Below are 27,832 nucleotides of genomic sequence, written 5' to 3' on the forward strand. Positions count from 1 at the left end.
GGATTCTTTAAAAAGAACAGCTAAGCTACATCTGTAAGAGACGAGGATGAGCTGCAAGCATCATTTTTATTTTATTTTCTAACTCAGCACAGATGGCAAATCCCTGGATTAGAATCCCATTTCCCATGCAGAGCACGTGGCTGGTTTGGAATCGGTTGCATTAGAATAGCAGCAGTAGCTATGTATTGCACATCACAGTCTCCAGGACATTTTTCAGTCTGAAATTGAACGAATTATTCAATAGAAATTATTCAATAGATTTGGCGCTGGATGCATCAAATGTGTACTGCAGGCCAGAAAAGCTTTACCAATTCGCTAAGTGTGGGTAGCAATTCAATGTATCAATAGTTGGTAATCACAATTGTGGTTTAAAACCATTTAAAAGTTACTGACTCCAAAGCTGCACTTGTAAGAGATTTGTTAAGGGAAGCGGTCTATGACTATTATGTCTGGCACTCTGTGGGGAGGGTCCTGGAGTAAGCAGTGTCTACAACGTGCTCACCCCAGTGTCTTCCCAGACTGAAACATTTTATTTAAATTAGGACCAGTCTCTTAAAAGAACTTCTCATTTGAAATGTGGGACGCTGGTCTGTGGTCTCTTGCAGGCTATCATCCCTGCATTTGCAGTCAATCGCAAGGGGTCGTTAATAGCAAACTTCTTAATTAACATTCATTAGGCAGGTGGTTGTGTGACCTGCTTTAAATGGGGAATTTGTGATTCAACCTCTTTGTACATAGGTTTTATCGCAAACTGCAAACCTGATCGCAAAACCATTGACTTCCCCATGGCCTAAACCAGTAGAATCACATTCTTCTTAATGGTGTAACGCGGTCAGATAAATATGGCCCACAAAGATTCATAATAAACTGATGAGAAGGAATGGTCTCTCGCTGACTCGGTTGTACTCATGAGATTGTGTATTTTCACATTATACTGCAGACGCCGTGAGCCTTAACCAGTGTGACTTCAGCTAACCCCTCATGCATGCTGGTTTGCTGCTGTCTTGATGCATCAGTTTTTATCTCACTTCTTATTTTCTGCTGTCAGCAGTTCTTACCCTCTGAAGATTACAATCCCATGTGGACACAGATTGGGGTCTTAACTCCGTAAACACTCAGTGCCTTGTACAATACGATTCTACGCTCTCCTGTAAGGCATCACCTTATGGTCTTTTGTCAAGGTAAATTACGTGTTGATGTACTTTTTGAGTAGAACATGGCCAATCAGACTTTTAGGTGTGAAGCATAGACACACCTCATGGCAAGGCACAGAAAGCCCAACATTGGCTCCACAGCAACAAAGCAGACTATGTACTTCTCCACTCTTTCTCCGTACCTCGGGTACACCGCATGCACCGTCCACCAATAGTGCTCATTGCCTTTCAAAACCTACTACACCACCCCTGCCTTTGATTTGGATTTTATTTCATCTCTCCCGCACAACCAGTGCTTCATTTTCTGTTGCCAAATTTGTCTGTACTTAGAAGGTAAAATGTTTGGATACAGAGCCTGCCAACGAACAGAACATACTTAAGTAAAGGTGCTAGGGCACCAATGTCCATCGTATTCAACTGAAACAATGTAAACAAATGGAATCGATTTGTAAACCAGAAACACTGAATGAACACTGCTAGGTATCCTGGTGCTACAGAGAACATGGAAGGGCCATATCAGCTCACATATCTGTAATCCAGAGAGCCAGATTTAAAGAGTGTTATGAAAAGCGAGTTGCTTAAACATGGATCCAATTATGGGCAGTAAATTGTTCCATGGTTTTGCTGCCAGGAAAGAGAAAGATGATGCCACCGATTAGGGGGAGCAACAGAAGATTAGAGGTCGCAGAGCCTAATGATCGCGCTGGAACATACCTACTAATATCGGCAGGGTGATCATTGCCAGGGCCTTGTGACATAAGAGCATGGATTCTAAAAGAACGTGGCCTTAAAGTGGGAGCCATTGCCAGGAAACTAGAAGATCAGAAGTGATCATGCCTAGGGAGACCTAAATTTAGGTAAAGCAACTAAAGCATTTCCACATATAGTTTATTAGGCAGACCGCATTTCCATATTTCAGTTTGGACTACAGAAGTGCTTGAACAGTGATTTTGCAATATCGGATTGGGAGAAGTGGTGAATTTTGCAACGTCTTTTGCGTGTCAAAAAGCATGATACAGAAAGTTTCATTTACTGGGATGAGAAAGATGCCCTATCAAATGGTAGATCTAAGTTGTGTGCTTGTTCATTGGAGGAAGTGGAGTTCCCAATAAGAATAGCCACCAATAGTTCAACCGAAGAGATTTGGGATGGTGACTGCAATTTTTTTTTATCGCAGTCTTCTCAGCGTTCAACTTTGAATGACTGTAATTCATCCAAGAATAAACATCTTACTAATGTAAAGCTTTTTGATAGGATTCATGCCAGACTGTGAATGCATAGTTACCATCAATTATTAATTGCCTGGTAAGTGAAAAAGTAAATCCATGCTCCTTAAACAAGAAGCCGGGCCAACTAGAGATTAAAGAGCATGGAACTATGGGCCGGGCCCTAAGCAACACCTCTTGCTAAGGGGTGGGAAGTGGAGCAGAATGGAGGAAGATGAACTGCTTTCTCTCTTTGTGCACCAGACGTGAAAAATCCAAGTGTTACACCAATGCTCAATCCCACTCTCCAAAGACTCTGTAGGAGGTGACAAAGCTTCAATAGTCGCTAATAAACCCAACAGAATGAAAACAGACGAGCCATTGTTCTAGCGAAAGACGCATATCATCAAGGGCGATAACTAAAACCAACTACGTGCGTTGTCCTTCAGGTATAATGACTTTCATGATAATTCCAAACTCTTTAGAAGCCTTCATATCCGGTAGAAAGGAGAGTCTGACGTGCAAGAATGCCATCAAAGTAGGGAATACTTGGTGACCGAAAGGCAATGCACAACAGCAAAAACCAATGTTCTCGCCACTCTCTGCTCCGCTCGTCACTGTATGTTACTGTGAGCATGTCGCAACAACACCCACGGCCTGCTCACCACCCAGGTGGTGGCGGCTCAGTCTAAAAATAGCTCTTCTGGTTTCTTTCGTCATCAAACTTCATTAAAGGAAATAGCAGCTGGTTACTCAGTGTCAATCATACTAATTCCTCAAATTCCTATTAGTAGCATCATTCTATTTTACAAGGACATAGGACTGTGCACAAGAACTCTGCATATGCCCATCCTGGAGTCTGTAACCAACGAGTGGAGATGTCCAGCTACGGGTCTGTGGTCACTGAGTAGCACTGCACTCCCATCGGCTTTGAATGAATAAAAAGAAGTGACTAGCCCTCAGCCTGTAATTAGTATGGGTAACATGTGATGAGTGTGATGAGCAATGCCCACTGCTGGGCCACTAACCAGTGATAGTCACTGAGCAGTACTGCCCTCCTGTCCCCCAGACCCTGTAATTAGAGAGCAGAAATGCACATCAGCCAGTCTGTTTTTAGTGAGCTAATAACTCTGGCGCTTGCCAAGGACACTTCCACCCCCATCATAAGAAAAGCGCTCACATTAATAAAAAGCACCTAGCGTGTGCTAGTTCCAGGATTCTACCCCATGAGTGGAAGATATTCAGGATTCCATGAAGATTTTTTTTTATCCCTTACTATTATCCTACGACAAGAAACTTCATGCCAATGTGCCCAAACTGGGCCAGACGGTGGAAAGATGGCATTACCGTGGGACGCACGCACACTTGTCTATCCCTACCTTCCCTTGCTATGACAATGGAGGGGAAAATGTAGCAAAAAACAACAGAATTGGTAACAATGTCTCTAAAACAGATGCTCTGTTAAGCCACAACTAAAAAACAAAATTTTCAGTGCCAAGAGGACTAAAATGTTGTATTGCTGCCTGCTTTGCAGGTGCTCCACAACATGCTTACTATCTACGATTATCCATGTGCCACAGGAGAAACAAAGGGACGAGGGGTTATTTTTGGGAGGGCCTGTGAGACATTTCTCACTCTCTTGGATGTTTAGCTGATCCCTTACAAGGGTTATGTTTCTCATGCAGACAACTGCTACCGGTCCCTTTCCGGTCCTTCAGTGGTCCCTTGGCAATAGGATATCACACCATATAGGATATGACATTAATGTATCTTGCAACACTAATGCGAGCAATAGCGATCTGCGGAACCACATCTTTGCACACTTAAGAATAGTATCCCTCTGGTGCCTCCCCTGTCCCAGCTGAAGTATCCTGGAATGTTTTGTTTTCCTTTAGACTCTGGGTGCATTGACATTGGGGGAGGGGTGGTTAAATATGGAAGATATGGAGGGACAGACCCGGGAATGCTTTTAATGTACGCAGCTTTCAAATCGTTTTGCAAAAGTAGTTTTCACATTTTCAGTGGGGGTTTAGAACTAGATAGTCAAAAAGCACACGTTCTAAAGAGGACCCAGGTAGGCTCTTGTTGTGATGGGCCCCTATGAAATTAAAGGGGCTGCAGTACTTGTGAAATCCAAATTGTTCAGAATATGTTACAGAATGAAGTGTTATAGGCTCGCCGTAGCCTGAAAGAACGATAAGTAGGAGATTAAATCGCACAGCAATAGGGTTTAGGCTCATCACTTCCTATGCCCCTGTGCACCAGTTCATGTCAGTGCACCGGGCAGTAAACTTCATGACATTACATCATAACCGCCTTAGGAAGAGACCAAGTCCCTCCCTTCCACTGAGAGATTGAGATTGAGATTGCTGGGTTTGCTTGTAATTTAGGTTTCTCGTCCTCTTCAATCATCTGCAGCGATTGCTGGACTTTTGTCCTTGTGATATGGCCGAGTTTAAGTAACTGAGAAGCAGTGGGGTCTATTTATTTCGATGTTTCTTTAAAATGCACTTGTACACATAGGCTGACTTGGTTTGTCAAATTACCCATGAAATGCTGGAAGGGAATACCCAAGATCACAGGCAAATATTCAACCAGTGGCCAAGTTCCTGAAACACACACAATGGTGGCGAGCTGTTAAAAGAATACACTGTCTTCTGAAGCACTCCTCCTGCAATTAAAAAAAACACTCAACGCTGCTCTCCCCAAGACAAACACAACTGAAAAACCACAAAAACTCAGAGACATGCAGATTTTTCCCATGTGTGCAGTGCATTGCCGCAGACCAAAAAATAAACATTTCAAAACATGCACTAACCTGAGCACCCTGACAATGGCAGGTGAATAAGAAATGTGGCGGCTCTTTTACAGACACCCGAGACCAAGCCTGCACAGTGACCAAACACCGGGCGCACATACAATACGAAAATATCAGGTAACAGCGTCCATATTGGTACAAGAGGACCCCTGGCCAGATAGTCTTGGACCCAGTCAGCTGGTACGTGAGCCAGGAAGCTGGGGTCCCATAGGGGCCCCTAGCTTTGGAAATTAAACTTAAGATACTGCAGAGGAACTGTGAGATTTGCCAACTGTTGTGCCTTCCACATAATTAATGATTTACCGTATTTGCCACATAATTATTCATCTACTGCATAATATGTATAGACCAACAAAATAATGTTTCTATCTCAAACAGAAGGGAAGTTAATAACAAAAATAAGGCTGCCATACGTTGCCATGCAATGGCGAGCCTACCGCAAGGGTTATCTGGTCACCTTCCATTTGATGATTGTTGTATTTAGTTATTACACTGATACTACTGAGGTGAAAACTCTACCCAGAAAGAGGTAACATGTACAAATGTCAAAATAGTCCATTAAAACTACCTCAAAAAGGTGCCACGTTATGCACCCCTTCAGATCCTGCCTGGTTACCCCCTACTGATGCGCTTTGGGCAGCAGTTTATTCTTAACCCTCACTACCTACCTTTGTCTTCATAGCACTTAGATGCTGAGGACAAGCGCCCATTCACATCCAGTTTCTGATGCCTCCTGTGCACCTGCAGTATACATATACAAAGCTACACATTACCCAGTTTTGCGACCCAGCTGCATCACTCATCTATCTATCACCAGCTTTCGGGCCCTGATCGCCAAGCGCTTGCAAACCCCGTCTCAAGCGCTACACAAATGCCTCGAACACGAACACAAGGCTGCTTGTATGCAAACAGAACTGTTATGGCCGAGATGGGGACTTTTTCTTAAGCCAATGCCCTTAAACTCTAATAAAAAATAAGTACACGCTCTAAGAAATAAACAACGTTGAAAACGAATAAATGTAGTCATCACTGTTCTCCCAGTAAAACGGCACAGATTGGTCAAGATGAGGCACCTGGATTCAGCCCCATCGGTTCCCACACGGATCAGTGCAAGTTCTTTGTGTGTTTTATGGTTACGCTGGAAACTAATAGGCACAAAACGACAATCTAAGGGCGTCTTTCTGTGGAGTCCGGTCTGGCTCGGTCACTCACTCCCAGGGCTCCTTGGGTTCTCTGTTCACACCGTAGGCCCGCCGCCACCCTCCCTGTGGAAGTCTTATAAGAAGAGGACGCGGGACCCACCTGTGCACTCTGGCAGCGCCTGGTCAGCTCCTGGGGCCAATAGGAAGGAGGCGCTAGGGTCCTCGGCGCCGAGCCGCGGCCGGCTCCAGAGCTGGAATGACGGCGCTGGGATCACACAGTCACCTGCGCGCTGCCACGCCCTGAGCATGTACACAGCAGTCAGTGCGAGCCAGGCGCAGCCGCCCAGGAGGCGTCACAGCGGGGAGTGGTGAGCCAGTCGAGCAGCTCGGTGCGTTCATGCACCGACCGCGGGGATCTGCATCTGTCCTGAAGGCCACCTGTCCCAGCCGGCAGGATGGGGTTACCTCTAGGACCGGGCAAATGCGACGGTCTCAGAGCGCACAGCCTTGAGTGGGGGTGGGGGTGGGGCAGGTGGCGGTCTGCTCTCTGGGCGAACCACAACCAGGTGTGTTCTGGCTGGAACAGAGGCACGCCAGCATCTGCCCGGGTAATACCAGAGCACAGGGACATAGGTATCCGTGTAGCAGGAGCAGTGACGCCGGGGCAGACTGTAGAAAGGGCCACAGTCACAGTAAAAAGGAACCTGTTATAGGAAGTGGAGTGATGCGCTGCTTCTAACTTCCGGCCACACATTTCCCTGTTTGCCCGCTCCCCACCCTGGGGCACCCAAGGGCCGTGCGGGGTGTTATGGTGCCTCTTGGAAGGTTGTGTTATATCCTACAAATATGCCTCTGTTTAAATTTTTTTTTACATAACCGCGTTACTGTAAACATAAAAACACTAATCAGAGGAGCCCTGGCATCAAAGTCCCCCAGACCAGCCCCCGCAAAAAGAACCATGTTTGGAAAAATAGATTCCCGCGATGCCTTCACATGTGGTATGCTCCTTTGAATCGCTTAACTCGCCCCATTTAACGTTCAAGAAATACGGAAGCACAAACCTCTAGCAAAGGGGGGGGGCGGGTGGTCAGATTGACATGGTGTTCATCTAACAACGCGTCCACTGTATGGTCAGGTGAAGTGTAATAAACGAGTAAAAGGACAACTCAACGGGCGCCAAAAAAGTCTGCATTCTTTGAAACCCCAGAAGCCAGCACCTGGCTCTGAGCCAAGAAAAAATGGAAAACAAACAGATTTAAAGAGAAAAAAATGTGAGGGGAGGCGCTGAAACTCAGCGCACAATACCGGTCTCATGGAGGGGCAGAGATTAGGCCGGTTTCGGACTGTAGTTTCGGCGTCCCACGGAGATGAGGTTGGCACAGGGGATAGCGGGCGAGGCCCGGCTGCTGCCAAGCACCCAGGGGTAGAAAGGAGCACGGGCACTGGGAGAGACGCGGCCACAGGTCGTGCCAAGGGCACCCAGTGTCCGCGGGGAAGAAGCGTGAACTTATTTTGCGGCCACTGACTGTTGCAGTGCTCCAGATTTACGACCGGATTTCCGGCCACATGCATCAACGTGTTTTGCATTCGCAAACGGTGTGATTCGGAAAAATCGGCCGTTTGCGAATGCAAAAACCGTTTTTGGGATGCATCAAACCGTTGTGCTTAATTCGCTATTTTTAGCATTTCTTAAAAATGCGATTGCATTTAAGGAATCGCATTTGTGCGATTCCTTAAATGCAATGCATCATTTTTTTAAAAATAGCGAATTTGAAAATTGGAAGTGCAAATTAACACGAGGTTGAGCCTCGTGTTAATTTGCGAAAATCCTCAAAAACGTAAAAAAATGCATTTTTAAAACTGACATGTTACAGACACACATGTCCTTAGGACATGTGTGTGTGAAACATCCACTTAAAAATACATTTCAGGGGTGCAAGGGGAGGTCCTGTGGACCCCCCCCCCCTGCACCCATGGAATGCATCAACATTATGCGAATTCTAATTGGCAAATTCGCAATTCCCATTGATTCCTATGGGCCTTTTGGCCCATAGGAATCAATGGGAAATGCGAATTTGCCAATTAGAATTCGCATAATATTTGCGAACCGGCAAAAAAAGCAAATTTTACCGAATCGCAAATATTAAGAAAAAATAATCATGCATCCCGTTTTGCGACTTCCAAATTGCGATTCGGTATTTTTCGCAATTTGGAAGTCGCAAACGGCCGGGATGATGCATGTGGCCGTTCTAGCGTATGTGGGAGTTCAGGAGTGCAACTAAAGCAAAGCACTTACAGCTAGATTCATCAAGCCGAAAACGGCTCGCAAAGGGCCAGATTCTGAGAATCTGGCCCTTTGCAAGCGCAATTTGTGCATTTGGGATTCATCATCCCAAATGCAAAAATCGCTAATAGCAAATTCGCAAATTTGCGAGGAATAGCATTTAAGGAATCTCTATTTGAGATTCCTTCAATGCAATTCATTAACCATTTTTAAATTGCGAATTATCAATTTTTGGCCGCTATTTACCACAAAGTCTGACTTCGTGTTAAATAGCGAAAAAATAGAAAAAAAACACTTTAGTGCATTTTTCTCAGTTGCATGTTACACACACATGTCCTTTGGACGTGTGTGCGCAACACCTGTGTACATTTGCTTTTCAGGGGTGCTACAGGCTAATCGCAAATAAGGATGATGTAGGAATCGCAATATTTTGTGCCATTCCTACATGAATCCCGTTTTGCAAGTCCTTAATAGCGATTCCTTAATAATCGCTATTAAGGACTCGCAAAACGGGACTATGATGAATCTAGCTGTATATGTGCATGGGGTTGGAGGGGAGGTTCTTCATACATGACTTGTATGTAACACCGAATCCCTACATCTATCTATCATTTCAAGAAACTATATTTATCTGACAGGATGCAGCTCTCCGCGCACTGTGAACACCAGGTCACTTAACAATATAAAGCGTAACTTTTAGCCAACTCGATAGTACTTTATTAGCTTTGAAGGATGAACGACTGAGCCCACCCCGCCGGGATTCCAACCAGTGGTCGGTCAGACGCAAAGGCAGTTGTGCCCCTCTTTAGAATCACCCCCAACAAGCAATATGCCCCTAAGTGACCTGTGTGCTATACTGTTTATGACCACAACCTTCGACCCACCGACTAGAACCGAGTCAGGACTGCTGCTCGGTCCGACACCAGTGGGGCAGCAAGGACAATGCAGGCGCGTGGCCCAACTACTGCCTCGTACACCCTGTGCTAGTACTGATAGCCTGCAGGTTCACCTTTGTCGCTGTGGTGGTGCGGAAGTGTCATACTTGGTTAGATGCAGTCTATTACAGACCACAGCATTCTCCTGACCACGCAGGCCTTCCCACCAATGACAGGTGCCCGACTGGTCCAAGCTGCAGCGTCTTTCAGTGGCAGCGGGTCATCTTTACAAGTGGCGGGGTGTGAACGGAGCTGGTATTTCCCGGTGTCTCCAGGCAACAGTATTTTACCGCCGTGGAGTGCCCCCCATTTTTTTTCTTAAGTTTCCCATGACATTGTATACCAATTGACAGAAACCCCTGTAGGTGCCGCAACACCTATTCTGCGCCTTACGGAAATATTGGCGGGACTAGCCTGGCACTGTCCTAAATTAGCAAGTCTGTCCCAGGGGTACAGACCCGCTTTCTGGTGCATGGCGACTTCAACAAGACAAGCTCGCAGGCCCCCGGTGCCTCCACGCCGTTATCAAAACACACAGGTAAACAGATGCGGACGTCAGATAAAAACAGCCATGAGTTGCCATGTACCCTCTCCAGTACAACACAACAAAAACTCTACTGCATGATGTCTGTGCTCACAGTGCAATCACTTCCGGTTGGTTCAAAGGTCACATCGTCCATACAAGAACTCGCGTGCCGAGCTCTCCTACCCCGACAATTTTGGGGTAATATATTTATTGACGAGTATGAAATCACCTGCTATTTCCGTCTGATTCGCAAGTGCTTGTGTACAGCATGTGTGCTTAGGGGCACCGGAAAAGTATGAATGCAGTCGGAAAAACACACTATGGTGTCAGCTGATGACACACGAGAAATTGCTCAAGATCACCACAAAAGTCCCAACTCGGGCCTCCCCAGAGGAACACACCGAAACCGGGGGCGCGCACTGCTCGATACAACACAAGGCCGCACACACGTCAGCATTCACAACACTAATCGTGAAGTGTCCCAATGGAGACACCTGCCCCGCACACACACACAGGCGGCATTCACGTGCATTCCTGGAGGTGAGTAACCCACGCCAGGGCCAGGCTGCAAGGTATGCCAGCGCGTGGCCACCCCTGCCCCGCGCCCCCTCCGTGAGCGAGGACCCCATGAGCCAGGGCGCCTCCGGGCCGGAGACACATGAACCAAGAGGGCGGAAGAAAAACACGAGGAGGAAAAGAAAACATTCTGGATAATAAAGGAAGGAATGGCAGGAATGCGAGCAGGTGAAGCGGAACGCCCCTCCCAGGTAATGAGGCCCTCGTACGGGAACCGCGCGCCAAGGGCTGGCGGCAGAGGCGGGCCCGGGGGCTCCGAGGGCAGCGGGCGCACGAGCGGCGCCGCGCACAGCGCCTAGACGACTCACAGAGCCTCTGGGCGCGGCTTGTGCAACACACCGTCTCTGCAGGCTGAAGTATTGCGCTGAAAAGTTAAATCTTAAGTTGTTCTAGTAGAACGTGTATATTCCATCTAGAAGGACGCACATATCCGAGAGGCCAGGGTAGGATGGCCTCCTCTTAAGTGAATACAAAGCAGAGATCCGGGGTGGGGACAATAACGCTCTGGACGGTGGTTCGGACACAAGGCCCCTTTCCTGTTACAAGTAAACTCTCCAGGCTGGCCTCGGTATGCTCCATCGATGAGGGAGGTGCTCGGCCAGATGTTCGCCCGCCAGGGCCCCAGGGGCTGGAGAACGAGCACACCCCTCCCGGTGCGGAGGGCGGTGGGATCCGCCTCGTGCCAGGCACCGGCGGGGCACGGCGTGGGCCCTCCAGCCCTCACATACTTGGCATGCCTGCCGCTGCAGTCACAGTATCAGGGGAGGTCGAAAACTGAAACACCTGTTCAAGAGCAACTTACCGACTCTCCCCGACGAGGCGTCCAAGAAGGGCATGGTGCAGTAGGAGAAGGGCACCCGTCTGCCGATGCGAGGCATGGCACCGTGGGCGCAGGGGGCGACGAGAGAAGGGTACCCAAAGAGGCCGAGACTGTAGCAAGGGGGCTGAGGGCGTGCAGGCCTCGACTGTCCACAGCACGTCTCCTCAGCTGAAGGTCGAAGATGCACTGAGGTCCTGCCCTTATGGCACCTCCCCCTGGCTGATCATGGGGTGGGATCACCCCCCATTGTCTTTCAATTAGCAGCCCCACCTACCAGCATTTAGGAACTGGTCCCACCTGTTGAGACCGGACAGAGGTGGGGCAACACCCACCCCTCCCTCCCCGAGGCTGAAAGGAAGGAGACCCTTCAATGCACTTGTAAATGGAGATTAGTAGTGCACCGATACCAGCCCAACCCATGACCTTTAGGAAAGGGGGGAGGAGGAGGGCTACACCACACTCGCAGGGACAATTTAAGCTACCCAACTCCACAAAAAAAAAAACCACCACCCTTGCCACAAGGAGTCTATAGGGCACTAGGATTTAGTATATACGGCCTTATTTATATTTTTTTCTTTTAGTGGAAAATGCATTTTATATTATTTAAGGCCGAAGGGCTAACTTTATGCCATTTCCTTTCCAGCAAGATAAAAGGCAGCTATGCGACGCGCGGAGTCTCACGGGCCACGGCGTGTGTGCAAGCTATCTGTGGAACAGACTCCATACCTAATGTTTGTAGATTGCCTGCTCTGTGCCGCTTATCGCTTGTCATCGGGGCGACCCCTCCAACAGCACAGCGCTCTTGGGTTTTAGTATAACAAAGGCATCGGACATGCAGACGCTCTTCGCCTGAAGTGTGCACACTCACAAACGGAGGTGTCATTTTGGGTCTGGGTAGGCGCATCTGAATTTACCCCGTGTTGCGGTGGCCATGCCATTTGGATATTAACCCATACATGTAGGGTGGCACTACTCGTAGGCCTCCCAAAAGCCGAGAGCCCCCCACACCCTGCTTCACAGTCCCACCCCCAGGTTTTATTCATCCCAGGTCTTCCTCACCCACCAACAATCATTACCCTGGATGCAGCAAAGCATCCGCAGCCAGAGCCCTCACGCACCCTCTTTATTGAACACAGGCATAACAACCGATGCACCTTCTTACTCAAGGTGCTGGACGACTCTGTCATCTGGGACAGTATTGTCCAGTGTCAGGTCTTTAATTACCAACCTAATGTATTTTGGGAGATGTAGGATTTGTAAAGAAAAGCACATGGCTAGCACCTAGTGTCTATGATGAGATATCATCTGCAACCCCATTCTTAGTCCAAAGATTTTGCGTCATCCACTCACGCAGCTAATCCCATTTTGTGTCCTTCTGCTTGCTTCTTGATACTTGAAGCCCTATACTAAACATGGTGGAAACAGGACTGTATGGTGCCAGAAAGAAAAGCGCAAACAGGACCAGAAAGCCTAGCAAATCAGATTTTGAACAATCGGAGTTCCCCAGAATCAACTTTCTCACAACCCCCTCCTCATCGATGGGCTCTCCCTGTCTCACACGTTCCAAAAACAATTTCAAGGAGTATGTGAGGATAATACGGAGATTTTTGGACTATAAGGCTGAAATGATTTGGACATGTAAAGAAATAAGTCAGGGAGGACCGAAAGAACAACAAAAACCCTAGGCAGGTGTAGAACCTGGCTTCCTCCTGTGGAAACGGAGGCTGGCGGCTACGAGGGCTGGGTCAGGGGCCTCTCCAGGTTTAACTGTGTTGGTTACGAGGAATGTGAGTGTGACATGCATTCCTTGTCAGACAGGTAGGAACATTGGCTCCGGGGTGCGCGGCCTGTGAATGATTTACCAGGAGAAATTAAACAAAGCAGCTCCCTTTGATTTATTTGCACAACCCCTCAAACTCTGCATACTTTCATGTCAGGAATCACTGCATTTAACTAGACCTGGATATTAACTCCTGCTCGGCCACCGCGCCCAACATCAGCAGAGTAGGTAAAACAGATGGAAAGGAAGCGGGGGAAAAACAGTATCTAGAATGTGAGCAGAAAAGAAAGTGTAAGGCAATTTGCGGCCCCATTTCAGGGAGTGCTGGCTTAAGGTGGTCAGAGGTGACCTATTCTGCAGGAACATTCATGTGTGACGCGGCACCCCCACCGAACGCAGTCAGTGTATGTAGATAATGTTTCCTCTCGACCAGCTTGGGAAAGCCAGCTCCATAGTAGAGGACACAAGTCCCCCAAACACCCCAATGCGGCGCAAAGCGCCCTGATGCTAATTTCCCCAGCGAGGCGCTAATGGAACACATCAATGTCGGGTTCATTTGCAGGTCTCCGCTCCTCCCACTGCCATTGGCGGGGACCACCCCCTGCAGGGAAGCATTGTCCGGGGCTGGGAATGTACACAGGGCCGCTCCGTGACGCCCATTGTGTGTGTGCACCGAAACTCGAGGCACACACGGGACTGGGGGAGGGCGGGGGCTGGAGACAAGGTCAGGGGTGGACCCTTCAAGCACTCTTCCTTCAAGATGCACTTGGAGTAGAGTGGAAAAATGGTTTTAAGACAGATATGATCGGGTGGCTATATCCGACGCCTTTCCTGCCCTCTACACCGGTCTGTGCGTCTACCTATCCGCATTTACACTAGTGCTAGACTGTTAGTACCAAATATGTGGGAGAAGCGTGGCTCAGTGGTTAGAGGCGGCAGACCCGGAAGCTGAGATCGACCGTGGACCAGGGTTCGATTCCCCGCCTCGGCGGGTCTCGGGCTCAAAAATTCCACGGACTCGACAATTCTCGCTCCGGTGCCTACTCGAATCACGGGGGTCACACTCTGCAACTCTGGGCAATAGCTTGCTTAATCTCCACTACGGCCCCTCGCGGTGGGCCCCTCGCGGTGGGATGCCTGGCTTTCACCTTGTGGACACCCTGCCGGGGTTTCTCACAGGGGAATACCAGGACGGGTTCCCTAAGCAAGCGCCAGGATGCCCTTTGGGTGACAGGTTTGCGCTATATAAGTACACCTACATTTACATTTACATGTGTCATCTTTCCACAGCCAACCTGGCCGATCAACACCCCGCTCCTAAAGGCATGCTCAGGACAAGCAACTTCCGGGCCAGTGCTTGGCGCACACACGCAGTGGCCGAATCACCCTCCCACTGGACGCGCACAGAGGGCCGAGCGGGCTCGTCTTCTTCCTTCTCTACAGCAGAAAATAAATACAAGTAAATGTTGCGAAAAAAGCTTGGTCTTCTTTTCTGTCTGTTTAGAGCGGCTGCATCTTTGTTTACCAAAGGGCTTGGCCACAATGGGAGTGACGTGATCTACCTTGAGAGAAAAAAACCTCTCTACACTTTTAAGGGCAGGTGTAGTTTCAACCTAAAGCTTGCCTGATATTATTCCCCTCCTGTCCCAGAAGAAAAACATTCTTAAAAATATACACCTATTTTTGTGTGCATGGAATTTCACGAAAAGCCATTTTTTTTTAAACTTCGCCCATTGCGATTTGGCTACTTTAAATTATCAGCTAAACTGTAACCGGAGCTCCTCTCTAGATATCCTACACAAGGCAAGAAGGCAGCCAGAAATTTCACATGCAGCACAGGATAGGGTTGTAAGTGGGTGAGGTGATTAACATCTGGCAACCAGTTCTTGAGGTCGCCAAACAAGCTTTGAAACGGACAACAATGAGAAACAACGGTTAAGTAAATCGAGAACTCACTCCAATCAAATATCCTTCTACCATGAGTTACCGTGCCCACCAATCCCTCTCAGGCATATTTTCATTGTTTAAGGCTCTGTGGATGAGAAACTGAACTTTTAAAAAACACTCAGTGCCCCTGCCTGGGTTACTCTTTCGAGTGAAGACGGGCCTTCCTGTAAGATGACCCATATGCACTAGTAGTGAATATCAGCACTTTCAATCACGTAGGAAATAGTCTGTCAGACAGTAAACGAGCTTTGTAAAGAGCCCCTTTCTCCCTGTGCTGAAGAAAAGCACTGTCAAAGGCATTTTATCTAGCCTTGGCTGTCAAGGATTTTTTTACGTTATATTTTGGAAAACATATGCAGTTGTCATTAAAAGTGTAATATTAATAGAAAGTAAGAATGCCACATTCTAAAGGAGTCATGCATATATTTGCGCGACCTATTGCAATTATTTGTTTAAAACATAAAATAAAAGCAGAAATAGACAAGGAATTAGCCTACCAGTTCTGGTACTCAAATGGTATACTTTTTTTTTAGGTGGATATGCACAAGCAAAATATTGTTTATCATAGTGATGAGAGTTGGTCTAGGTGGGTTCAGAGAGGAAGGGAGGAAGTCTGATCCTTTGGGTTCTGCAGGAGAAAAAGGAACAGATCCAGTCGAGGGCGGTTCCTCGTATTCCAGCGTCATAGAGTCTGGTTGCGAGAGTGCGGTGTGAGACGGTGTAGCAGGCTGCAGAGAGGTCTAGTAGGATGAGGGCTGCAGTGTGGCCCTAGTCGAGTAGCATGCATGGTTGATGGCATTTCAATCCTATTGTGTCAGGATCTTCAGGACCGGATTGCCGATTGACGGGTGTGTCTGTCAGTTGGAACGAGTGAGCGATGTGCAGGCGGAGTGGTCGGAGCCCCAAACCACTAAAGGGCCAATTCACAGGGGGATTTCAGCTATCCAAGGAAGAAACCAATTGGGCGGCGCAGAGTGAAGCCAGCCAGAGTGTGCGTGGCGATCAGTGCCAAACACAGTGCCACGCGGAATTGGGGATCGATGTGTTGATTGAGGAAGAAATCCGGAGTTTGCGGGGTGTGCAGGTATAAGCCCCGGGCCGCAACGGTAGTGTGTGGTGTTGTTCAAGTGACCAATGACCGCCTTCACACCGCTCACTCGCTCCAACTGACATACAGCACCCGTCAATCGGCAACTTGGTCATGAAGATTATTCTGACTCAATAGGATCGAAACGCCATCACCCAACTTTCAGCATAATTCACGGTGCACATATCTCTATGGTTCACTGAAATATCTTGAACAAAACAAATCAATGTCTCATACTTTTAAAGCTGAACCAAAACTCTGTATATATCCTTCTTCAGATTGTCACCTTGCGCCTATCGCTGTTCTTCACCACGTGTCACTTGCGCCGTCACTTTTCCTGTCATAAAGCACAATGTGCACCTATTGCCTTTTTGGGTTGCCTCTGCAATTTATGCCCACAGTGCTGATATAACTGTATTGTATAAATCGCCATAACCAAATATATGATGCCATGAGCACATCCAAAACCAAATAACAGGAGTCTCCCTTCTTCCTTTGTGTAATGTTTTGTACATACATGTAGACTTGCCTTTTCTTCAATGATAAGAATAAACAAGCATTTGCAATACAATAGGTCTCACATTTACGCCAGTTTAAGCTATTGGTATTGTAAATGGCAATGTGTTTTATTTATGTTTTAAAATCCAAAACAAACAAAATCCATTGTTATTTACAATGCCAATTGCTCAAACTCTTGTTAAATGCGAGACCTGTTGCATTGCAAATGTTAGGCATCACAGACACCAGGAGGGAGGGCGGAAGGGGTGTGGAGGGGAGAAGGCACAGACAACGGGATGGAGGGCGAGGGGTAAAAAAGGCACAGATAACGGGAGGGAGGGCATGGTTATAAAGAAGGCACCAAAGCACCTTGTGCCTGTAGAAATAGAAACTGGATAGAGAAAATAGTGCTTCAAGACTAAATAACAGGTACAGTGGGTACAGTGTAACAAACAATGTAAAAGGGCCAGTCGCCGTGGGAGGTGACGAATGAAGAGGAGGCAGTACTAAGGAGGGACTAATAAGCCTATTTACGAATCAGCAGCCTGCATTTAGGACGGAAAATGACAAAAGCATATGGCAAATATGGGCAGAGTGGGTGGGGCTTATATTCCCTACTCCACTACAAGTCTTGCAGAGCAGCGCATGTGCGCTGGCTCTAAGCATGACCTAAAAAACGTGGTCGACATGTTTTGCTCAAATAGTAACTCCCTGGTCTAACTGTTGGAAAATTGCCTGGTTATTGGAAATTGGCATAGCAAGAGTGCATTCATTTTACTTTACCCCTGGGTGAAGACATCCATTGGTCACTTGTCATTAAATTCTTGTAGTACTGTATTACAGGACTCTTCTCTTACAGGGACTGGCTTTAAAATGGATCAGTTCATTTCTCAAAGATCGTACTCAATCTGTACGACTGGCCTAATTTACAGCCCCCAAGCTAACTATATCATACAGGGTTCCACAAGGCTCCTTGCTTTTACCCCATCTGTTTAATCTATACCATCTTCCTCTGATTCGTACACTGAAGGAAATGAACGTAACGACTTTCAATTATGCAGACGACCTTCAGCTAACCTTCACTATTGACAATTCCCCTAAGTCAGTGGTTGAATTCCAGACCACCATGCTATCCATCCGTCAATGAATGGATCAAAATCATCTAAAGCTCAACCCTAGTAAGACAGAACTACTACTGACAGGCAAAAGTAAGATCTTCTGGGGACCACAGTACTGGCCGACTGATCTAGATCCCCACCAGTACCTTCTACCTCAGTAAAGAGCCTTGGGGTCATTATAGATAATGACTTATCATTAAAAAACCAAGTAGGTTCAGTGGTCTCCAAATGCTTTCATCAATTACGAAGGATTAGGAAAATCAGCCGCATGCTTACCCATGCAGCGCTAGTTCAGGTGACTGTGGCATTGGTACTATCGCACCTGGACTATGCTAATTCAATCTACCTTGGGCGGCCTCTTTTTCTTATTAGGAGGCTTCAAATGGTCCAGAATCAGGCAGCCAGGCTGATCCATCAACAACCCAGTTAGCAATCGGCCAAACCACTGTTTAAAAAACTACACTGGCTCCTGATACCCCAAAGGACAGAATTCAAGGCGGGTTGTCTGGTCCTTAAATCATTCTATGGCAAGAGCCCTATATTCAATCAATACTCTTCTAAATAGGTATACTCCTTCCCGTAGCCTCCGCTCAATGCATTTTCAGTTACTGACTACTCCTGCCTGTAAACGGAAACGACAGGGTGGACGACGGTTTGCATACCTGGCCACTAGACTCTGGAATTCATTTCCTCTGGAGATTCGCTCCTGTACAGATTTACTTAAATTTAGGAAATCGCTCAAAACGCGGCTGTTTATAAGTGCGCATGTATAGTCTCCCTCTGTTCACAGTATGTCCCTCGCAGCACCATGAAACCCCTGGGTGTACATGCGCTTTATAAGCAACTCGTAACATAACAAGAGTGAGTTGTGAACTTTGTTGGCTCATTCAGGTGACTCAATTCCACTTGTCTCTACAAACCCAAAGATTTCATCAAAAAGGTAAAAGGTGCACCCAGAAAACCACGACCCTCCTACCAAACGTTTTCTAGCTGTAGGAAATCTTCCTTTTCAGCACATCACACCTTATTTTTCACCTTTGACTTAACCCTATATTTGTCCTGTCTTTAGAACTCTGTACACTTTACCCCTGCAAACCAGCAGTAAAGTGCCTTTGCTCCCCCTTTAAGCATAGACAAATTACCATATTTCTAACTTGTATACTTAACTTGCATATAAATCCCTAATCTAAGGTACAAAATGTACCCACGGCCTGGAAGTTAGATGCCACTAGTGGACTACAGCACCTACTTTGCTATCCACTACAGTGACCGTGTAAAACATGGCTACCACTGTAGCCTGCATGTGGCAGTTTAAACACTGTAATTCGACAAAAGATGTGGAACCTCCTCCCTTTGAATCTTAGAATGCAGCCTTCAGAAATGTTGTTTCGTAGAAATTTAAATACCTTGTTCTTCAGGCAATTTTTGTTCATCTAACTACTGTGCCTGCTCTCTGAACACTTTGATCCGATTGCTTTAGGAGAAAACCTAGCACGGCGAGCAACCAGGCGCTTTACACATTACTAACTTAACATTTCAAAGAAAACCCATTTGACAGGTCAAAACCTCCCTTTTAAATATTAAAAAAATCACCCTTCAATAAAATCAAACTTAAAAAAAAAATCACCCTACAAGACAGGATGCATAGTACTGAAAAGTAGGATGTTAACATGTCCGTACAGTCACTAGCACCCAAAAGCTATTTTTCACTCTGGGAGGCCTAGCTGTTTTATGCCGAAAACCAGTGTACAGATTAAAAATCCTAACACTGTATCTTGGGAATTGGACTAGACAGAGACATAATTAAACAACTTTTTTCTAATACTGATCAAAAATACAATTCAATGTTGAAGTTAGATTTTAGAAGAAATATTTTTAAAAAGTAACTTTTAGAAGGTTAGCTTTTCCCTGCATGAACTTCCTGGAGGCTAACTTTGCATTTCCTCTCCCACTTCTGCCATCCAATAACAAGCATCTGAATAGATGTGAAAAAGGTGTGAAGTGACTTCCAGAAGCAAACAGGCTGATCTGAATCGGCAGAAATTACCCTTATGAACCTGACAGAATATGCAGTGTGGAGCTGTGAGCAATCTTTTTAACTTTACAGTGTCAAATCCTGCATGAATGTAAAACCTTGCTGAGTATACATAGATCTCCTTGATGCACACTTGAAAGGAAGGGGAAGAGGATGTCAAAATAATTCTTGTATAGCCACTGTCTTGTTGCTGAAAACCTTACTTTTGTTGTACTAAACCTCAGTCTCTAGGTTTATCGTGGGTACAGGGACTGTCCCAAATTAGAATGTTTTATAAAATGTAGGAGGGAGCTAGGATTACCAGAGTACATTCCCCACACTCACCCCAGCCGTCAGAACCCATGTTTAGAGTGGCAGAAGTCTTTCACGATCTTTAAAATGCCCAAAGTGAGAAGGCTCCATGAACTTTATCCCAATTTGTTAGATCATGCCCAGGTATTATTCCCACCCACTAGTTTGTGCAGATATAAACGTGGTACCTCCAGGCACCCACTCCAGAACACTTTTGAACATGAAGAGAAGAGGACTGGACCTGCTATCTGTGACCAGAGAGGTGACCTGAAGAATTGTACTGGTTGCCTCTTGTACCCAGGACAAAGAATTGGCTCAGAGGGTCATAAGGTTGACCTCCTGTTCAAGTTACAGGTATACATCAAGCTGTAAGTGGCCTCTCCTGCAACTGCTCAGCTGACCAGTGGCAACTGGACTGCACCCTGCTGTTGGCCTCCACCTGACACTCATGAGTCTCTAAGTGCCTTCTCAGAGGTCCAAGGAGACCTTAGAAGTGTTCTCCTGTGGTGGATTGGGACTTAAAGGACTAATATCAGAAGTTAAAAATTTTTACCAGGATGAGCCTGGTTGGTGTATCAAACCTTCACTCCATCGCAATCAGCGTCAAGTTGCACCTATTTCTTGGTCAACTGCAACCAATGACTAGCCTCAACATTTTATGCTTCTTGAATGAATGAATGAAATAACTCTTTTATAGCGCATGGCTACCCGGAGGCATCCCAGCGCTTGAAGCTACAACAGGGAAAAGGGCCGAAGTGGACGAGGTCAGAATCGTTAGTTTGTAGGGAAGAGCCAAGTTTTTATTTTCTTACGAAAAGAGAGATAATTGGGCTCCTGACGAAGAGGGGGGGCAGGGAGTTCCACAACTTTGAGGTGTTGTAGGAAAAAAGGCGACCACCCGTACGAGCCTTATTGATTCTGCTTACTCGTGCCAGGTTGAGGTCGTTGGAACAGAGGTTTCTCAAAGTTTTGTGTGGATTGATCAACTTGGCCAGTATGGGGGGGCCTTTGCCCTGTAGATTTTTATGGGCAATGCAGAGGCCTTTGAAGTGTACCCATTCTTTTATAGGCAGCCAGTGGAGTGATTTCAGCGCTGGCTTGGCTGAGGAGCGATGGTTAGTGCTCGTCAGCAGTCTAGCGGCAGAGTTCTGCACCACCTGTAGTTTCTGGACTACAGAGACCGAGGCTCCCAGGTAGAGCGCGTTGCCGTAATCCAGCCTGGACAGGATCGTGGCTTGAACCAGTATTTTTTTGGCTTTGTCAGGAAGTTGAGGGAGGATTTTACGTATAGATTTAAGCAAACCAAAACAGGTGGCCGCGGTTTTTCTGGCTTGTACTTTAAACGTAAGATCATCATCATCAAGCCAGAAGCCCAGACTCTTGATCACGTTTTTTGGGGTTGGACTAGCGCCCATAGAGGGGGGCCATAGCGTGGGGGAGTTGAATGATGCCTACCTGCCCAGTAGCATCAGTTCAGTCTTTTGATTATTACGTTTTAACTGAGACAGGCCCATCCACTTTGATACCTCTTCAAGACAGTTGCTCAGACTCGTGTGAGACAGATCGGCCTGGTTAAGAGAGACCACGAGCTGAGTATCATCAGCATAGCTGATCAGTTCGATTCCTACTTAAACTTTAGATCACTCTTATTGGATATTTGCTGTTTAGGTGTCATTTTGTTTAATTACATTTTCCTCTATTTTTCAAATATGGTTTGGAATTTTTATTGTTTTGTATTTTGATATTATTTCGGTTTTGGTACTGCATAAATACTTTACTCTTTGCCCCAAGTTAAGCCTGTCTGCACTGTGCCAGGGGGTGGAGCTCAGGTTAATTTAGTGATTTTGGGGGCTCGCCCTGACAAAGGTTGTGAAAATTCCTTTAGGTGGGTTGTGGCTCAACCCAATCCCTTACACTAACCAGAACCATAGCTTGAGATATTGCAACCTAAAGGTTCTTCGAAAGCCATAATCCTTAACTCGGGCTGCTGGAACACTTTGGGCATTGAGTAATCCTGACTGCCTTGGGTTAGTTGTGTGATAAAGGCCCATGAAGGCGGCCCTGTACATAAAGCCCTGACCATGAGATCAAATCATCCCATAGACGCTGCAGACATGGACCAATCAGTTTTGAGATAGAGGAGTTGGCCTAACGGCTAGGCCTGTCGACCTCAAATCTGGGCAACCGGGTTCGAGTCTCTGCAAGGACGCACAACATCCTGTGGTTCTGGGCAAATCACTTAATCTCCCCATGCCTAACAAAAATGAGTGTGTCCTCATCTAACACAACTGGTGCTCGTGTAATGCGCTCTGATACCAGACACCTTCCGATCAAGTTTGTGCTATATAAAACTCCGTAAAAAAAAATTGCCCTTTTTGGCCATCTGGTAGCCGCAACTGGCAACTTGAACCCAGGGGAGGCTTTGGCACACCATAGATATTGGACACATTGCAACAGCCAAGAGCAACAAAAAAAAATGTGCCACCAAGTCTTGCTAAATCATAGTTTAATGGACCGTGATTGAATTTGCCCCAACAGACTTTGCATTAGCTAACCCTCCCGAGCTACTTTGGAATCGCTACTAGGCATTAAGAATGTTTGTGCTAGACTGCATGGTTCATGAAGTGATGGTTCATAAAAAGAATACCGTTTCCTGAAACCACAGGGTTTGCGGAGCTCAACCCACATAAAAAAAACTCATGCAAATATAGGCAACATGTGTGATTTTTAACTATTGTATCTCTGCAAACTTTTAATACTAGGGACTTCTTGTTCGCCCTGTTGTGATTTATTTTTACTATCCAATCTTTTTAACAGTATTATAAAGAAATATGCTGTTCCACTACCTCCGAGTAACCCCTACCTGCTAGATCAGACCCATCAATGTAGGACCACTGTAGGACCAAAGAAGTCAAGAGACGTTTGGCAAGCCCCTGCATCAATAAGTTATCAAACCTTAGTACAATTTGTGTGGTCTTGTAGTGGCCTCGCAAGCAAGGGTGCCTTTTTTATGTTTATTGGAATTCTAATTAATTGATGTCATTGTGATCTGATGTTAAATTGATTTTGATTAGGTTTGATCATGAAAATGTCTATGTTCAATGATATTCAGTACCCTATGCCTTGAAACGTGCCTTTTTCCTCCCAAGCCCTGTGCTGTGGCGGGGGGAATTACCTTCTCGTCCCTCTTCCTCGTCCGTAGTCCTCATATATTGTGTGTCAGCGCCTTCTACCAGATAAAACCCTAAGCTTACAGAATATAGCCCCCCCCCCCCCAAATATGGCCATCAGCATACATTCTGTCACCTTGTACATAAGCCTGGGGCACCACCTAACATCCTGTATTTTTTTTCTGTGGGTGAGTCACCAGGCCGCAGGTGAGTTTTGTTCCTTTTCATTTTTTATTTGTTGTACTGTGCTACTGTGGAGGTCATGTGGGGCAGGTTCGTGCACTATGCTTCACCGCTTGCAAGAGCCTCAGCTGTAGTGGGGTCAGAGAAAACGGTGTGAGGCAAAAATATTTACTATTGCATTGGTGGTGAGCAGATTTAAATTGTAGGTACACTAACACAAACGCTTAAAATAACCGGCGGTCAGGGTGCCGTTCTCAGTATTGAAACAGAGAGCGGCAGCAAGGCTCATAATGTGGATCAGTTGCATCTATTAAGGAACCTGTGTTTGCCTTACTTCCACCGCTGACTTAAAGGTCATGATTCAGTAAACAGAAGCTGCTACTTGAAGGCTAGATGAAGGAATCCCTCTACTAAAAGACCACGTAGGGATCCTGATAACCATAATGATGAGGAGGAGGAGGTCAAAAGTCCAAAGAAACGTTGCACCACATAAGGTTGAAAGTGGCCTTTCCTGAACCCCCTATTTCTGATCAGTCTGAAGATATTTTTATCATTAGCACAAAAAAAAGAGCCTGGATACTGCGTTTAAATGTAGCAGTCAAGAAGGTCTATGAGGCAGAATGAAAAGTAGTGGACCGGCATACATTTCCTTGTTATTTTAATAAGTGATACCCATTCTGGGGGTTTCAGAGAAATGTCCTTCAGTGGTTCAAGTAGATACTCTGATGACAGGACTGGTGACCCAGGGGGCAATTATTTCAGAAGATGTATCATCTTCAGATCCAATTGATAAGAGGGTGGAAACCACACTAAAGAGATCACATGGAGTGGAAGGTTTTTTTATGAGAGTGGCAGCCTAGGGCATTTATACTGCTCAATTCAACTGTCTCTTGCGTAGCTGTTGGATCAGGGGCCTGAAATAGCTTCAACCCTGTCATTAACTGAACAACAAGTAAGGTTTCTATCAGATGTTTCTTATGATTTCCTAAATACTACATCTTCAGTGGCTGGAGCCTCCTTTGAGGTTCAATGTCAGCTGAGGATGCGGTCTTGGACGGTTGATGAGGGCCAGAAAAATCTGATTATGAAGATTTCCTTTTCAGGTCCAAAATTATTTGGGAATCAATTGGACACTATGATCAAGAATTCTGCAGAAGACAAACAATTGTTGGCCCCAGTTTAGAAGGCCTCTAGAAGGAGGAATTCAGGCTTCAAGAGAGCCTTTTACCAATCGTTTCAGGCCAGACGAGGTGCTTAGCCCTTTCAGAGAAGAGGGTTTGGCCGGATGTGTCTATTTCGACAAGTACAGGAATCAGCAACCTGGAGCAGCAAATCCGGGTCCGGCAATCCAAAGGCCTGACTACAGGAAGGTTCAAGTAGATCTTCCAGTAAGGGGAAGACTGAAATACTATGTAGACAAATGGGATTCTACAGACCAAGACCATTGGGTTCTTCAGATTTTCAGAGATGGGTTCCGAATAGACTTCAAACACTTCCTTCAGAGTTCTTTGTGCAACCCGCTTCCTGTCTGCAAAAGAGAACTCTGCAGTACATCACCTCAGCAAGGGTTTCCCTGTCAATGACAATGACACAACTGTTAACGAGTCAGATGTTTCATCAATTGATGAAGAGGTTTGGCCTCCTAGTGGTGCATCTCTTTGCTTCTTCAGAGAACCTCCTCCCAAAGTGCTGCACAGTTACGGCTTTTCAGCAGCCAGGGAGAATCGATGCAATGTCCTTTCCTTGACCAGGAAAACTTATTTATGCATTTCCCCTAATTCAGAGTGCCTTGTCGAATGTGAAGGATGACAAAGTAAATGTTCTGCTGATATTTCCAATGTGGACCCAGGTACGCTCTACTTTTACAAACAGCTTTCACTCCCTCATGAATCAAACCATTATGTCCTTATCCTCTGAAGGGCCAGCAGTTGTCCTGGCCAACCCTGCGGAGACTAAGATTGAGGGCTTGGAATTTGAAGAGTTGAATTTGGAGGCCTGGTCTAGACAACTGTCTACCGTTAAATTTCACAGCATTGGCAGTAATTTAACTAACTGTGTGTTAATTGACAATCTTCAGTATTATTAGTCGAGCCAATGTTGATTCTGTACTTCTTGAAAGAAAGGTTTGACATGGGTTTGTAAGCATCTATATTTAGGTATCAGTGGGCTCTGGTGAGGGCCTTTAGAGATCCACAATTTGAGGGAAAGTTGTCCTTACAGGCTAGGTTGCTGAAATCTTTTCTTTTCAAAAAGCTACTCTTTCGTATTAACTTACCTTCTTGGGACATGCCATTAGTTCTTTGCAAGCTGCAGAGACACCCTTTTGAGTCAAAAAGAGCAATCAAAGCTTATGTTGTTTACATTCTAAGTGGTGTTTTTGGGAGCAGTTACATCTGATAGAAGGGTAGTTGAGTTGGCTGGTTTACTACCATTAGAACACTTTTTGGAGGTTTTTTTCCCCAGATAGGGTAGATTACTGCGTCCTGCTCCTCAATTTGTCAAAAAGGTGGTTTCTTCCTTTCACTGATTAGAAGATTTTGTTCTGCCGGTATTGTACCTTTCTCCTCAGTCAGCAGAGGAAAAGGCTCTTCATTTGTTAATGTAGGTAGGGCACTGAGGGTTTATTTGAAAAATCAAAAGCTTTCGGAAAAACAGATGTATTTTTGTGACCTTTGGTTTGGCAATTCAGGGCTTGAAACGGTTAACTGCTACCTGGTTACTTACTTTAACCTTTATCAATCCGATTTCTACTCTTTCCTGCCACAGTCCAGGATTCCCATCCCTCCCAAACCCTCTTATATACAAGTGTTGAATTCACTTTACTAGGGTATTACAGGATGTGATATGGGTGCCCCAGGCATTTGTACCAGGTGACAGGATGTATGCTGGGGGCCCGATGGGAGGATGAGAAACTATATTCGTTAAGCTTGGTGACTTATCTGGTGGGAGCAGCTAACGCTCAGCATGTAAGGACTGTGAGGGAGAAGAGTAAAACTCTAAGCATTTAATATTACCGGTAAGTAACCGGCCATTAAAAACCCAAGTGGGAGAGGTGTGGCGCAGCGGCCGGAGCTGCCGACTCTGGAGCGTGGGGGTTCACGGTTCGATCCCCCACGTTGGCGACAGTTCAATTTCGTGTGACTCACTTAATCTCCCCGCCTCTGGCCCTAGCGCCTTGAAACCTTAAGGGGTGATTTGTTTGTGCTTTACAAGCATAGATGACTATTAAGTGTAGCTGTTGAGTGGATGTGTGGTAGGGCATGGTTTCAAGGACACACCCAGCAGAAAGCAAGCAGGTTTTTGCAGTGACGTTTCGACAGGCAAGAGTTCTCAGACACAGATGCGCCGTGTCCTATACCTGGAAAGGTGTGCATAACACGGCCTGGGGCAGGCCTTTGTTCAGGGAGCGTCTGACAGGCACGTTAAACCAGGCAGTGAAAACAAGACCCAAGTGGCAGGGGTCAGAGGGGGGCGAGAAAACATCCTCTTCCTATTATGAGGGCTTGACCTTGGAGTGTACAAAGCACTTGCGGGGAGAGGTGGGATCAGGCCTGGCCTTAGCAGACCTCGCGCCGTGGTCTGACCTGCGAGTACGTAAGGCGAGGGCGTAATGTACCGTTTGATACCTCTTGTATTATGTTTGCTCACAATTGTCACTTTTGCCTCATGTAATTTTACATTTGCTTTTGTAATGTGTTCACTTGTAATTTTCTCCTCGTGTATCATTACTGTTCCTATTGTGAAGCGCTCTGACACCTTCGGTAAGGGCCACGCTATATAAAAACGCATAAAATAAATATAAGTGGCGACGCAGCACGCACGTCATATACGGAGACAGGAGGGATTTGACAGTGCGAAGCGCATTTTATGTAAAACGCGGACGTTCTTAGACAGCGCGCTAGCGCAGTGAGGGGTTCAGGCCTGGCCACGCTGCTCCCCAACCCTGGGCAGAACCGAAGGGCGGCCTTCGCAGAGCAGGAAGCGTCGGAGGAGCGGTGGGATCAGGTGCTGGCATCCAGGCATGCTTCACTGGGCCCACGGCCTGTGCTTGCCAACTGCTGCTCGGTCTCCAAGGCACTGGGCGCGCTGCATCCTTGAAAGAGGCGCCGACGGGCGCGCTCCGGGCTCGAGTGTCAGGCTCAGCACACGTCCACAGCCGGTAACCCAAGCTCCAGGGGAGCCGAGCCTGCGGGCAAGGACACCATACTTCTTTTGTTTATTTCTGCGAAGCAGACGAATACGTGCTTTAGTCACCCTACGAGA

At 46.5% G+C, this 27,832-nt stretch overlaps 1 protein-coding gene across 5 annotated transcripts in view; it reads right to left on the minus strand.

Annotated features, from left to right (window-relative positions):
• The window catches only part of RASSF7 (Ras association domain family member 7), a 146,940-nt gene that overhangs the window by 29,928 nt on the left and 89,180 nt on the right, over nucleotides 1-27,832 (minus strand). Inside the window, exon 1 of one of the 5 annotated variants that reach the window (XM_078682834.1) lies at nucleotides 11,443-11,545. The exons of 2 other annotated variants lie outside the window; for them this stretch is intronic. In XM_078682834.1, the coding sequence (XP_078538960.1) occupies nucleotides 11,443-11,518 (76 nt within the window). In that variant the 5' untranslated portion in view covers nucleotides 11,519-11,545. Of the gene's footprint in view, nucleotides 1-6,479; nucleotides 6,631-11,442; nucleotides 11,546-27,832 lie in introns of those variants that run through there. 2 more of the 5 variants (XM_078682831.1, XM_078682829.1) reach the window with 2 other exon arrangements.

Source organism: Lissotriton helveticus, chromosome 3_1 (genome assembly GCF_964261635.1).
Source record: "Lissotriton helveticus chromosome 3_1, aLisHel1.1, whole genome shotgun sequence".
In the NCBI taxonomy this organism is placed as follows: domain Eukaryota; kingdom Metazoa; phylum Chordata; class Amphibia; order Caudata; family Salamandridae; genus Lissotriton; species Lissotriton helveticus.